This window comes from Polistes fuscatus, unplaced genomic scaffold, assembly GCF_010416935.1.
Source record: "Polistes fuscatus isolate 324 unplaced genomic scaffold, CU_Pfus_HIC Scaffold4, whole genome shotgun sequence".
Taxonomy (NCBI): domain Eukaryota; kingdom Metazoa; phylum Arthropoda; class Insecta; order Hymenoptera; family Vespidae; genus Polistes; species Polistes fuscatus.
Window position 1 is genome coordinate 9,445,245 of NW_025113118.1, and position 13,606 is coordinate 9,458,850.

General features: G+C 31.9%; 2 protein-coding genes and 1 long non-coding RNA gene across 3 annotated transcripts; 1 reads left to right on the forward strand and 2 right to left on the reverse strand.

The window, feature by feature from the left end:
* Nucleotides 1–81: 81 nt before the first annotated feature.
* Nucleotides 82–2,119, reverse strand: LOC122520751 (dnaJ homolog shv). Its single transcript, XM_043641001.1, has 4 exons — nucleotides 1,972–2,119; nucleotides 1,061–1,714; nucleotides 670–956; nucleotides 82–569 (listed from the first exon to the last, which is right to left on the reverse strand). The coding sequence occupies exons 1-4, from the start codon at nucleotides 2,040–2,042 to the stop codon at nucleotides 496–498; spliced, it is 1,086 nt and encodes a 361-aa protein (XP_043496936.1). The 5' UTR covers nucleotides 2,043–2,119; the 3' UTR covers nucleotides 82–495.
* A 546-nt stretch (nucleotides 2,120–2,665) lies between these two features.
* LOC122520753 lies at nucleotides 2,666–9,630 on the forward strand. The gene is made up of 2 exons (XR_006304612.1): nucleotides 2,666–2,724; nucleotides 9,564–9,630. It is a non-coding gene; the product is annotated as an uncharacterized LOC122520753 (long non-coding RNA).
* On the reverse strand, nucleotides 3,101–7,547 carry LOC122520750. The gene is made up of 8 exons (XM_043641000.1): nucleotides 6,758–7,547; nucleotides 6,490–6,662; nucleotides 6,007–6,376; nucleotides 5,728–5,910; nucleotides 5,454–5,650; nucleotides 5,159–5,378; nucleotides 4,783–5,074; nucleotides 3,101–4,686 (listed from the first exon to the last, which is right to left on the reverse strand). Exons 5-8 carry the CDS (start codon nucleotides 5,547–5,549, stop codon nucleotides 3,177–3,179), a joined length of 2,118 nt encoding a protein of 705 aa, XP_043496935.1. The 5' UTR covers nucleotides 5,550–5,650; nucleotides 5,728–5,910; nucleotides 6,007–6,376; nucleotides 6,490–6,662; nucleotides 6,758–7,547; the 3' UTR covers nucleotides 3,101–3,176.
* Nucleotides 9,631–13,606: the final 3,976 nt, after the last annotated feature.

The window sequence follows — 13,606 nt, forward strand, 5'->3', positions numbered from 1 at the left end:
TAATTTACTATATTTCAGCCGTTGGTTTTAAACATTTTATTTAAAAATGCATTACCGGCTTTCATAGTAATAGTTTCATCATTTAAATCGAAATTCTTTCATTTATTTAAAACATTCATTCAACACTCTTGCAGTTTGAACGCAAACTAACTTATTAAAATAATTATTTAATTATATATCTTCATTACTTCAAATCATTGACACTAGAAATCATATGTAACACATACAGTCTTTTAGGATTAAAGAGGAAGTTTATGTGTGTATTATGATCAAATCATTTCGATTATGCACATATCATTTTATCGGAGCTAAAAATCAATTATCAATCCTGTTGATAGTTTTGGATAGTTAAGAACTCCGATCTATTACGATTATCAATCCTGTTGATAGTTTTGGATAGTTAAGTACCCCGATCTATTACACAATTATATAAAAATTCAATGGCATTACAGACATTTCAATGATGTTACACACTAGGCAGTTTTTACTTTATATTTACATAACTGTAACTTTTTTTATTCCATTATATATTCTATTCACAGGATTCTGTTGTAGAAGTGTTTTAATTTCTAGAAAGAAACAATTAATATGTTACGCTTTTAAAATTCACAAAAACACTTTCAAGAATGATTTATATAATAATAAATAATTAGTCTTAGAATAGATTACCTTCTTTCTGTTCATTCGTAAACTCTTTGTCAGGGAATGCGATATCAAATGTGATGTAAAGAATACCGTGAAGATTATTATTATCATAGTTAGGCATCCCTTCACCTTTCTTCCTGATCCTAGCGCCTGGTCTGGTAATTTTATCCCTATGGATAGTCACTTTATGGCCATCTAAATGTTCTATATCCATAGTGAAACCTATTAAAGCATCTTGCATCGAAATAGTTACATTTGTGTATAAATCATCTCCAATTCTTTCAAAAACTGGATGTGGTTCCGTCTGAATTCTGTAAAATATATTATTATGAATGACAATGTATTTTTTCAATGCTATCTTTTATAAGACAACAAGTATATCGATATCATCTATAATAATTATTTTAACACTTACTTTACTATTAAGTCTCCTGGTTCGCCATCAATATGTGGTTCTCCTTCAGCAGTAAATTTAGTTTCTTGTCCATCAACCATTCCTGGTTCAACTTCAACTTCTAGTATTCGTTCCTCATTTACAAATACAACATTTGGACATTCGGAACAAATTTGTTGCTGCATCATTTGGAATCTACCATTTCCTAAATTAATTGTCACAAACTCTTGTCTACAATTACACTTTCTTGTCCCTTTGGCAGCTTTAGCTACTGCTTTATTTCTAGTTATCTCAATGAAATTGCCGCTGTATAATTCTTCAAGCGTGACAGATAAATCAACTACAACATTGGAACCTCTAGGTGTTTCTTGTTGATGATTAGAATCTCCAGAAAAATGAAAACTAAAGTCTCCGAAGAAGCTTGCAAAAGGATTGGAATTATCCATCGAGCCATCCTTTTTCACGCACTCTTCTCCACATCGATCATACATTTTTCTCGTTTCAGGATCAGAGAGTACTTCATAAGCAGCTCCCAAATCTTGAAATTTTTGAGAAGCATCTGGATCATCTTTATTTTTGTCTGGATGCAATTCTTTAGCTAATTTCCTATAAGCTTTTTTTATTGCATTTGTTGTCGCACTGCGTGGAACATTGAGGATACTGTAAAAATCCCTCCTGTAAGAAAATAACAAAGAAACATATTAATACTACACATTATAATACTAATTAACTTATTTTCATTTTATTTATTAAATATATTAATACATTAAATAAATCTTTAACATAATGTTTATGAATTTAATAGAAATGTCATTGATGATCATGCAGTCATAAGATTGTTATTTAATAAGAAAGACAGGTTATGTAGAAAGGAAAGATTTATAACTTAGAAACAATAGGATTATTAAATAATAATATATATTTGTATTTACCCTGCCGACGAAATTATTGTACATATCGCTAGATTTATAAAAAACACAGTGATATATTTAATCGCTGCCATCGCAGCTGAAGTTACAATAAACACCCCGTCAATCGTGGGTGTTCGTGATTGGTTCACAGATGAGATCTAAAAATATTGCTATGTAAACGTCACACTAGTTGAAGAAGATATGTGGATTTATCTTTCGGTAGTTTATCTCTAATTTGTTGGTATTACTATTTCTAATGTTCGATAAATTTCATTTTACGAATGATTTGTTTATATAAAAATTAATTCTTTACGTGTATAAGTTAATGTAATATTGATAAATAAACGATTGTCAAAAATGATTTAATCAAATTGCGAACTAGTGCATTTCCAACAAATAAATTCATTTCGACCAATTAGAATGCTCTAAATAAATGACTAGATGGCGCTGTAGAAAAAAATTGTAGCGCGGTATTGTTTCATTTAAACGTGAAAGTAATGGTGTAAAACAGTGCAATCTTCGTAATCAAAGTGATTTATTTTAGATTTAATTATATTCAAGTTTAGTGTTATCTTCTAAATATCATATAAAGTAAACGTGATATAATTTATTATAAATTTACTGTAAGACGTTAACAATATCACAACATTAAGTTGATATTTCTTTCGATAATATATCTAATATCGTGTATTTTAAAGTTGGTTGCTGTTAACGATCATCACTTTCCATAGATCATCGCTTTTATCATTTTCGTTACAACAATCGTCACATTTGGTGAGTATAATGTTTAATTTCATATTTAATGTATTTAAAATGATATCAATTGTGCAACTACACCGATGCATTCTTGCAAAAATTCGCATTACTTGATGAGAGTTTGCTAAAGAATGTAAATTTTTGTTCTACAATTTTTGTTTATCTACGAAAAGAACAAGTTACAGTATTTCGGTCCAGTTACTAGATACATGCTGTATACACATGTAAAATTGGTTAAAAAAAATTAGGCCATTTAACTGGTTGGACCCATTGAACCTTTAAGTTATTTAGGACCCTCTATCTGGTCAACTTCTTCACTAATATCTACTTTGTTATTCGAGTATGGAGGTGCTCGATCCCGCAAGTGTATCGGTGAACGAAAATAATGTTACAATTTAATGGCTTAGGAATATTTATTTAAAATACTACAAAATATCACCAGTCTAAAGTTAATCAGATATGTGATGCGCCTAAAGGCAGTAACAATAAAGGCGCATGTTAAAATCGGTCATACACGCACTTTGGCTACCGTAAGCGTTAAGCCTGCCAATTGTTCCGAGCAGATTGTAAGATTTTTCGTCCTTTCTATAACGTACCATACCTTCGAATATGGCTTCTCCGGGATATGTTTGAAATTGTATCGAATAATCGATCCAAGACGATTCGTTTGCATTGGCCAATATCTTGGCTTGTTTGATCGTCCGTAAATGTAATACGGAGCAAAGTGGATATTTCCTTAACATGTCGTTTAATACTTGCATCAGATATTGAACATTATTTTTAACTCCTATGTCGTCGAGTGATATGTCTTCCGATCTGTGACACATGCACAAGTTACCTGGTATTCCTGCCATATTGCATGTTCTGTGATCGGGTATAGGTAAAAATAAACTTATACCACGCGGTATATTTCCTTTGGAAATTTGTTCGCTTCGTTGTCTCAAAGTTTCCTCTTCCACCCTTCTAGGATCCGCTAAATCTTTTAGCGTCTCATGTAAATCGAATCCGGTGGTTAAACTTCGCGTATTCCTACGCATGTTAGCCCAAGCCACGGGATATTTGTCTCTCCACCATTTTGGTAAAGCCAGAAAGGAGAACGGAAGACTGTCTTCCATCTTGCCTTGAAATGTCTGACGAAATTGTCCGAATCTCAAACCATGATCACTCATCATTATTAAAGCGGTATTGTTGAGATATTGTTTTTTCGAAAGCAATTCAAGCAACTTGTGGTAACCCTTGTCGCTTAGTTGCGCGTAATTCAAATAATCGTGGGTCAAACTAGCCATCCAGGTAAATGCAAAATAAAGATCATTCGGGAACGTTGTTGCTACTTTTTTAGTATAATCTAGAAGATTCTCGAACGTTAATCTCGTACCGACGCAGAGATTCGCGTTTAATTTATTGGTGTTACCAATATCGTTTTCGCTTTCGAGACAGAACGGTCGTAGGTAATAATCTGTTGGTTGTTTCTTAAATCCTGGTTTTAAATAATTAAAGATACTCATGTGACAGGCATCCTCGGCGAATATCGTTCGATATCCAGCAGAACTCATGTTTTTCCAAATAAACGGACATTGATCGAACGTTTTCTTTTTGTGCTGCCAACAGAGTTTTTCCAACTCTGTTTGATTTAGGCCGGACAGCACAGTTATAAGATTTGGATAAGTATTATCGGCAACTTTCGTATAGCCTAGCATTTCCGCTGCTTCCAAATCTTCTAAAGTTTTAACAGTTTTTGGCATGCTTCGACGGAAGTTCAATCTCGAAACCGAGTCAACACCTATCACCAGAATACTTAATCGATTTTCAACGGGATTCGTTTTCATAGCAAGTTCGCATCTTTTTTCAACGTCCGGTTTTCGAGGTACGAAGGCGTGATAATCTTTGTATATTATTTCTTTCCCTCGCCAACATTCGACTTTTATGAATTCCGCCGTAACCTGATTAGATTTATTGAAGAAATAACAATCGTTGTTATATCTGCGAATAGAATTCAAGCCGAATTTGAACTAAACGAGCAAGCAAAAGGATAGATGATATTTTATTTTTTACCTTAACATTTTAGATCATACTAACGTGTTAGCATTATCGTTGTTTTTCATTCGTTCGAAGGCGTTCCAGCAACAATTAACGATATCAGTTGATTGGTTATAATAAAGCATTCGCGAAAATTGATTCACATAAACCAGAAAGTTATTTGATTCGACCAGCGGTGGTATCGTTCCAGCTTTACATACTATTGGCTTCTCTTTTTGAATGAAACGCATAATCGCTCGATCGAATGGTTCCATTGCTGGTATTTTACAACCTTTGGTGCTAACCAGATAGCCGGTATTCTCGATCGATATAAAAGGTTCTTCATAATTATCTATAAATTATTTTTTATTGAATATATCTATTTATTCGATTTTTTTTTATATTATTATAGAAATATTGGATTGTTTGGACTCACCTTCTATAGTTTCCTTCTCGATGTTACCAAAATGAATAATACGAAATTGTCTGGTAGAGTAACTGTTGATAACTACGATAAACATTAGCAGGAAAATGAATATTCCTATCAACCATCTTTGTAATCGAGAGATACTAGTATATTTTTTAGATTCGGATGAAGCATTGGCGGTATTATGGCGTACATTAATTTGCACGGTTTTCCCACCGTGATGTACTGCCTAATGAAAAATCGTACGATCTTTATGGTTAAATGAAATGTTCGAAGAGGTAATGTTAAATTATTTTTCACTTACCGCGTCTGGAAAAAGATTGTTACGCATACCAGATCGGACGTGCGTATAGGCCAATTTTGAACGTTTAAGATATAGCACGATATTGAAGATATACATGATTTTTTGTGTGCCATTGACAAGAAATAAAGAGCAGTTGATATCAGTTATCAGATGATATCAGGTAGTTGATATCCTTTTCGGTACAATTAAATTTATATCTATCAAAAGATAAAATTTTTATCATCATATGGAAGGAAATTATATAAGTATTTTTGAATTTGAACTGAATTTATACCGGATAAGATGAAAATCAAATATTGATTTACTATCAATAAGTTTGTTCATTCTCGTTTGCCATTAACTCTAAATTCTTCAAAAACGTAAGAATGCAGTTTCGTATGCGTGTTATTTTGATATCCTTTCGAAGAATCGTAAATTACTCTAACACGAGTCATTAATATCGACTATTCTGTGTGATCTGTAAAGTATTCCAAACAAATGATTTGATATCGTTTAATTAAATATTGTTTTCGATTAAATTTCATTTGCTTAATTAAACTTTTTCTTTACTTACGTTTTTACTTATGCATTTACGTTCTACACATATTCGTATGTTCCAAAATGCAGAGAAGAATATCACTAAGGTTTTAGTCGAACTCATCTGTTTATCAACGTTTTAACTACAAAATTTCAGTTAAAAACATTAAAACTTTATACTCGTGGGAATATGTTTATTCTTTTATTCGCTTATAAGTGTCTTTCGCTTCCGTTTTGCCGTTTATTTGATCGCTAATTGGATGTGTAGCGAACGAACTATTATATAAAATATGAATCAACAAATTGGCGTCTATGTTTTCTTTTAATTATTTAAGGACATTTGCAATTGATAATTATCAGGAGTTCTTAGTGTTTGTTCTTTTGTATCGATCTAATATTCGCATGCTCTGTAATAGAATATTGACACATTTATTTTTTACGTTATTATTATTATTATTATTATTATTATTATTATTATATCTTTTTCAATTAATCAACACATTTATTTACAGATACATACCTGTGTGGGTTTTAACAATTTCTGTCAGAATTAATGACGAATTTCTTTTCAAATTCAATCGAAGTAATTCGTCTAAATGAATTATCTAAATCCTTAAGAATTAATTCATCTATTCATTTTCCTCGGAATATATTTGAATTATCGATCGATAATTTGTAATTGGATCATACGAACTTTCAGTTACATAAAAATATAATGATGCTTGGTAATTGCAGAGCATATATATATATTGCGATGCAGCAATCCCAAGAGATATATAAACACTTACGTACGAAAATAACGTCCTAATGCAGTTCGATGCACTTGTTTTTTGATGTTTCAAATAATCTCTCGGAGATATGCGTTATACATTCGGATTATGATTCAGAAACGAATTCTGTACTCCACATGTTTTTTCCACGATATGTTAAATGTGATATGTTGAAAAATATTCATTAAACTTCTTATTGCACATTGTTTCATCTCCGCATACCACAACATGGATCATTGGCAATATATGGACATAATATATTTTCATCTTACGGATAATACTTTTCAAGAGATATTCTAAGTATTATCGTTAATTCACGAATGTAAAATCTTGTTATTTTCTCGTTCACACCGTTGATGATATTCGATAGATTAGACGAAATAATAAATTCAAAATGAATTGTTCATCGTTCGTCGTCATCGTTATTGATAAATTATTTCTTTTCTTTTTAATTTTCTTCATTCGTAGGGACGATCAAGGAGTTTCTTCCATCGATGTACTCGAAAAATTCATAAATACTATTCCTTCTAACATAACACCTATCTTCTTTCTTTCCTTTCTTCCTTCCTTCGTTGCAAAATGTTAATTAATGTTTCAATTTAGGGAATCGGCTGAAAAATGTCCGAATTGCCGATTCCTTTTCTTTTCGGAAGACGTTTTTGACCACGTCGCGCTGTTGAGCGCCGGGACGAGGCGTTGCCGCGTACCGGCAAACAGCAATTAAATGCCCTGCGGATTCTCTGCCAGTCGTTGTTCTTTCCAACATCTTTACCTCTCTCTTTCTCTCTCTCTCTCTATTCACATTTACGGGGAAAGAGAGAAGAAGGAGGAGTAGAAAATCCCCCTGGTCGATATCAAAATGCGCGCGCGCGCGCGCTGGCGCACCTCTCCAGCTTCCCTCTCTTTCTTTATCTATCTTTATCTATCTATCTTTCGTTCTATTTTCCGAGATACCGCGAGCTTTGAATCATCTTTCATAAAATTATTTTATATTTTTCTCATTCCGTCTAAATTTCACTTTACTTTTGTTATTCTTTCTTTCTAGTTCACGTTAGGATTTTCATTATCAAATTTATGATTTTCGTATTCGTCGATAGTAAATTGAAAAAACAAATGTTAAAAGTTAATAATTTTATTTTATAAAAGTATATAAAAAATGGGGATAAAAGATATTGATAAGGAAAGAACGAGAACGTGGGGTATTAAATTTAATTACAATTGTTTACTCGATATAAAGACAATTTATATTTTATAAAGAAGATTTTTAATTGCGAAAGTAAATGGTGTACGTTGTTCACTGCTATCTTATACATCTTCTGAAATTTGGATAATTGATATTGTTTATGTTGTATTTATATTTTTTTTGTATAAATTTATGTAATTTGAATTTATTATTTTTTAATTTGATTTTTGTTTAACAAAATTTCGTACCATTTACGATATTTCGACACATTGCCGATAACGTCGTACGTGACATGAACCAAAGAATACAGAAGTACCTAGAAGCACACAAGTCCTCTTTTTATCTAACCAGATTCATCTTAGTTACTACCGGGACCACCAGTGGGCGAAAGTAGATACTTTACGCGATGACGGAAGAATATAGTATTCTTTGATAGTATATATAGTAGTATAGTATTGATAGTATATATATAGTTATATATATATATATATTGTAAGAGAATTTTAAATATTAGATCTACATTTTTTCTACCGCTGTTTTCCTATAGAGTGTTATAGCAGTTAGTAGTGGTCGAAATAAATAGATCATAGACCTCGTACAATAAGCTTGGGTATCTGTAAACATAATCCCATTAAAACATTAGTCGATTTATGTTTCATCTAAAAGTTATTCTCCATTGAAAATGTCAGTTTACGGGCCAAATTCTCGTAATTTGCGGGAAGTTTTCATTGCATAAAATGCAGTCGACTATGTGTCGCTTCTGTCCCTATGCTAAATGCATATTTTATGCATATCAAATCGCGATTAAAAAGAAATCTAAAAGTTGTTCCACCTCAAAAGTTAAGTAAACTCACTTGAATGCATGCTAACTCATGTGAGCATACTTGAAATAAAGGAAAAGAAAGAAAGTGAAAGAGGTAGGGAAGGTGTGTGATGATTGGTGGGGGAAATTCTAGGTAAGGACTACCTGTAAATGTATAAAAGTTATTAAAAAAAATTATAAAGTAATTAGTTTCTGTATATTAAATAGATAAATGAAACCAAGACGAAAGGAGTAAAGGAATATGATATTAATTAGAGATTTAAAAGAAACTAATTACAATTATAATGTTTATGGTAAGCGGTCTTTGGCTAGATTTTACTTGCAATGGAATGTATAACATATAAAATATGTTAAACATTATACTGAAAGTAAAATACCATTGCCCAGGTCTAACCACGTGGAGGTAACCGCTTCTGAAGACCCGGGATGTGCATCTTGAAGATGTCCCAATCCGAATTAAATTGAAACATAGAAAATGAAAGCTCCGAGAACGTTTTTTAATAAGCCCCACTCTTAGGCTCCACCCTAAGAGTTTTATTCGGAAAATCCTTGCAATTATTATCGAGAATGAAGAGAAAAGTGGAAAACCAAATAACAAAATGATAAAAGAGAAGTTAAACATGAATATAATCGAAAAAACATGGAATCTATGAACAAATAAAATACATTAAAAATACATTAAAAATAATTATTCCATGCCTGCGATGCTAAGGGGAGAAGAATAAATAGATTAAAATTATACATTTAATTATCTTATACTATACTTTATTATAACTAACAATAAGTTCTCTTCTGGTCCTCTTTTGGTCCTGTTTTAGTCCTGTTTTGGTCCTCAGCTGATCCTCGGCGGGTCCTCGTGTGCACCTTCTTCTATTGAACCTGCAACAAGAAAAAACAATGGGGATTGGAAGAAGGAGGAAAGCGGGCCTGGAAACGAACCTGTAAAAGAAAAAGAAAATATTATTTTAGATTTGCAAAGATGCCATGAGTGATCCTTGGTACCTGTAAAAACATAGAAGTGGATTAACAATGATTTTTCTCACACCAACATAAAACGAGGAATGCATCTGAAAAGAATTTAAGTAACATCGATAATTTTAATTAAAAACTAACACACTTCAATATAATTTCGATAAATGCACATACGAAAATTACATTTTTTTGTGTATTTTATAGATAATAATTTTCAATCTACATAAAATAAAGTAAAATAATATAAAAAATATGCACTTATGGGTTGTTCCATGGAACCTACGAACAAAGAAAATTCATTAAAAATAATTATCACACGCGTACGATGCTACAGAGAAAAGAATAAATAGATTAAAATTCTACATTTAATTATACTAATAATTATCTTATACTATATTTTATTATAACTAAGTCCTCTTCTGGTCCTCGTGTGGTCCTCGTGTGGTCCTTCTCCTATGTAACCTGCAACAAAAAAAACAAAGGGGTAGGGAAGAAGAGGAAAAGTGAGCCTTTTAAAGTGAAAATTTTTACATCCGAATAAAATTGAAATGAAAGAAAATGATCTAACAGAGAACGGTTTTTAAAGAACCTCATTCTAAGGCCCCACCCTATAAGTTACATCCAAAAAAGCTTACATTAATTATCGAGAATGAAGAAAAAAGTTGGAATACCAAATAACAAAATTAAGAACGATGAGTGCATCTAAAGAGAATCGAAGTAACATCGGTGATTTTACTGAAAAGTAACACCCCATAGTATAATTTTCAATAAATGCACATACGGGGATTAAAAGGTACGAATATTTTATATTTAATAATTTCCAATCCATCTAAATTATAGTATTAATTACAGTATAATTTGCACTGACCCATGGTATCTGTAAAAACATGGAAGTGCAGTAACAATGATTTTTCTCACGAGAGAGAGCGATGCAATATTAAAGTAATAAACATATTAAAATATTACCGTTTACCATAATTCAGTCGACTTCTGGTCCCTCTTTGACATAATTCATTCTACCAACAAAATATTAAAAATAGGATCGTTTGGAGTGGGTGGAATTTTAGGTAAGGACATGATTCTATCCTTGGGAGTAAGATAGAATCAAGGCTCGCGTGGGCAGGGTCGCATCCCTGAAGTAGACCTTTCTTCGCAAAGAAAGAATCTATCCGCTACCCATTGAAAAAAAAATACTAAATAAGGAACCTGAAAAAGAAAAAAGAAAGATTAGTATAGATTTGCGAAGAACCAATGAATGCATCGAAAGCATGTTCCTTTTTTAGATCAAAATCCAATACTTACAAATGCATTTGAATTAATCATATCCTGAAATAAAATAAAATGAAAATTAATTAAATATATAATATAATAATTGATTAAATCTTAATACCTAAAACAATAAAAGAGACATTAAAAACATTATAAGATAATTAGTTTCTACTAATGAAATGAAGAATGAAAAATGGGGAAACTGTGTATAATAGGAAATCAGAAAATGATATGATATGGGAGCGGAAATTCGGGAATGGTATTGTACTCTATCATGGTTCTAAAGTATTTTCTGTCTTTTAAATGAAATATCATTAAAATCAAATTTTGTTAATACTCGATTTATTTTTAGGAAAAATTATATATAATGTTTGGTGGGTATGCCAAATCCAACGATGTTCACCTATAACAGAAAGAAAACTATATTAGTTACTTCCATTCTTAATAACCACTATAAATTATTGACGAGCAAAACAAAAAATAAAACAATAAAAATATCAAATGACCAACGAGCTATTCTCAAAAAATTCAACCATGCTGTTGAATTTGAAAATAACTCATTAAGTCTGTAGTTGCCCTCTTGAGCCACAATTAAGTGGGGGCCTCTTCGGCTTTTAGCCTCTTCTTTCTTCAAGCCTACTGTCGGACATTCCCTACGTGCGAGCATGAAAAGAATCTTTGACCAAAAACGTCAATCGTTCCAAAAAGTATTCGCATAATTTGGCATATTACAACGATTAATGATATAGAATTAGAATCGTCCCTGATTCTATATAATAAAAAAAACCTAACCGACCCTAACACAACCCTGAAAAAGAAAAATGTGATTAGTAAAACATCCTGAGCTTTTTACATTGAAAATAATTATTACCTTTTGGTCGAGAGATATCTCATCGCCGAAAGGAATATTATTAACTATGTAAAGTATCGATTCTATTCTAATACCAAACCGTTATAATATGCCAAATTATGGTCGTACAATTTAGAAACGACTTCAAGACATTTTCACCCAATTACTCTCAACTGCTTATTACACTAATATAAATGAAATACATTTCACATTACAATATATATATGAAATAATTCCATTTATTTTCTTTCATCATACATCTTATGCAAATAATTCCGATGTTCGTTATGGGGGTGACTCTATTTATTAATTATTACAAAATGCATTCGCGTTTCCCGTTAGCTATCCTAGCTCGTGGACAATCAACGAACTTAAAAGTTCATCGACTGTGCACATATTACACGAGCACATTTAATCGAATGTCCGAGCAGTTAATTATGCTAATCGATGACCTAATAACACTTCGCACTTTTACTATCGAGTAATATAATCGAATTGAAATAAAAATAATACTAAAAATGCAATGCATTTCTTTGCAATATTTTTATTTAAATTATTCTTTATATTTAATTATATGAAACATTTCTAAGATTAAATCGCGATAGTGCGAAGTGCTAGTTATAATACTTAAAACTAAGTATCAATTCATCAAAGGTTTTGCGGATTTGATTTCGACTCTATCTCGTTCGAGATACAATCGAAATAGAAATGAATTTCTTAAATGGTTGCAAATCCCTTTGAATCGTGATACATAATGCATATTACAGAATTGTCACAAAAAAATTTACAAGTCAAATAGGATAGAATAAAAAGATATAATTTTGTGACAATTCCGTATAAAACTCGGAGGTGGGGATCGCACTGAAAAGTGCAAGTATGCCACGTGCCATTCCGGGGTCCTACCTACTTATAATTAAAGTTTCACATTCGTTCAAAAAAATACACATGCATACCCACCCACACACTCCACGGTTCTCACACATACCACCAGGGTGCAAAAGCCTAAACTAGAGAGCATGCCCCGGGGCACATCCGACACCCTAGTTCAAACGCGTTTTCTAAATTTATGGGAGTACGTACCAATTGCTGTAATCGTCTGTCAAGGCTAGTGATTATTGCATAAATGACTAATGCAAAAATACAAGTATAAACTAGTATGTATTGCATACTAGTTTATAGGAGTATATCATAGTTTCCGCAAATAAATGCAGTAACTCTACTATGCAAAACGATTGTTAAAAAACAAGAAATTTCGTATCGTACGCATGACTCTACAAGTTATTTTTATTCAATAACTTTAAAAAATAATAAGCGCGGTATTATGTATCGCGAAACGATGTACAATGCACATTCCTAAACGCACACACAGGTGCAACGTACACCGTGCAATCACTAGCACAATGACAGCCGCCAATAGGGGAAAAACTTAAAACTAAACCTATACTAACCGTTTCTTACTTGTACGTGTAACACCTGGGCACACGCATAAATGAGAACGCAGAAAGTATAGGGAGGAGAAACGGGGATTAGTAAATTAGTTGCTGAAAATCCTAATCTAAGATTTGATTATTATATAAAAATGTTCTCTCATTAATCTAAGCGGGCTATGACTCTACAAGTCATTTATAATGACTTTTAAAAAGATTTTAAGAATTTAAAAAAAATAATAAAAATCTCGGACGACTCTTTCGTTAAATGGCTGTTCTAATGAAAGAACTGGGCTTTGAGCCACCATATAACAGCCAGAGTCTATCCGTCGCGAATGGGTTT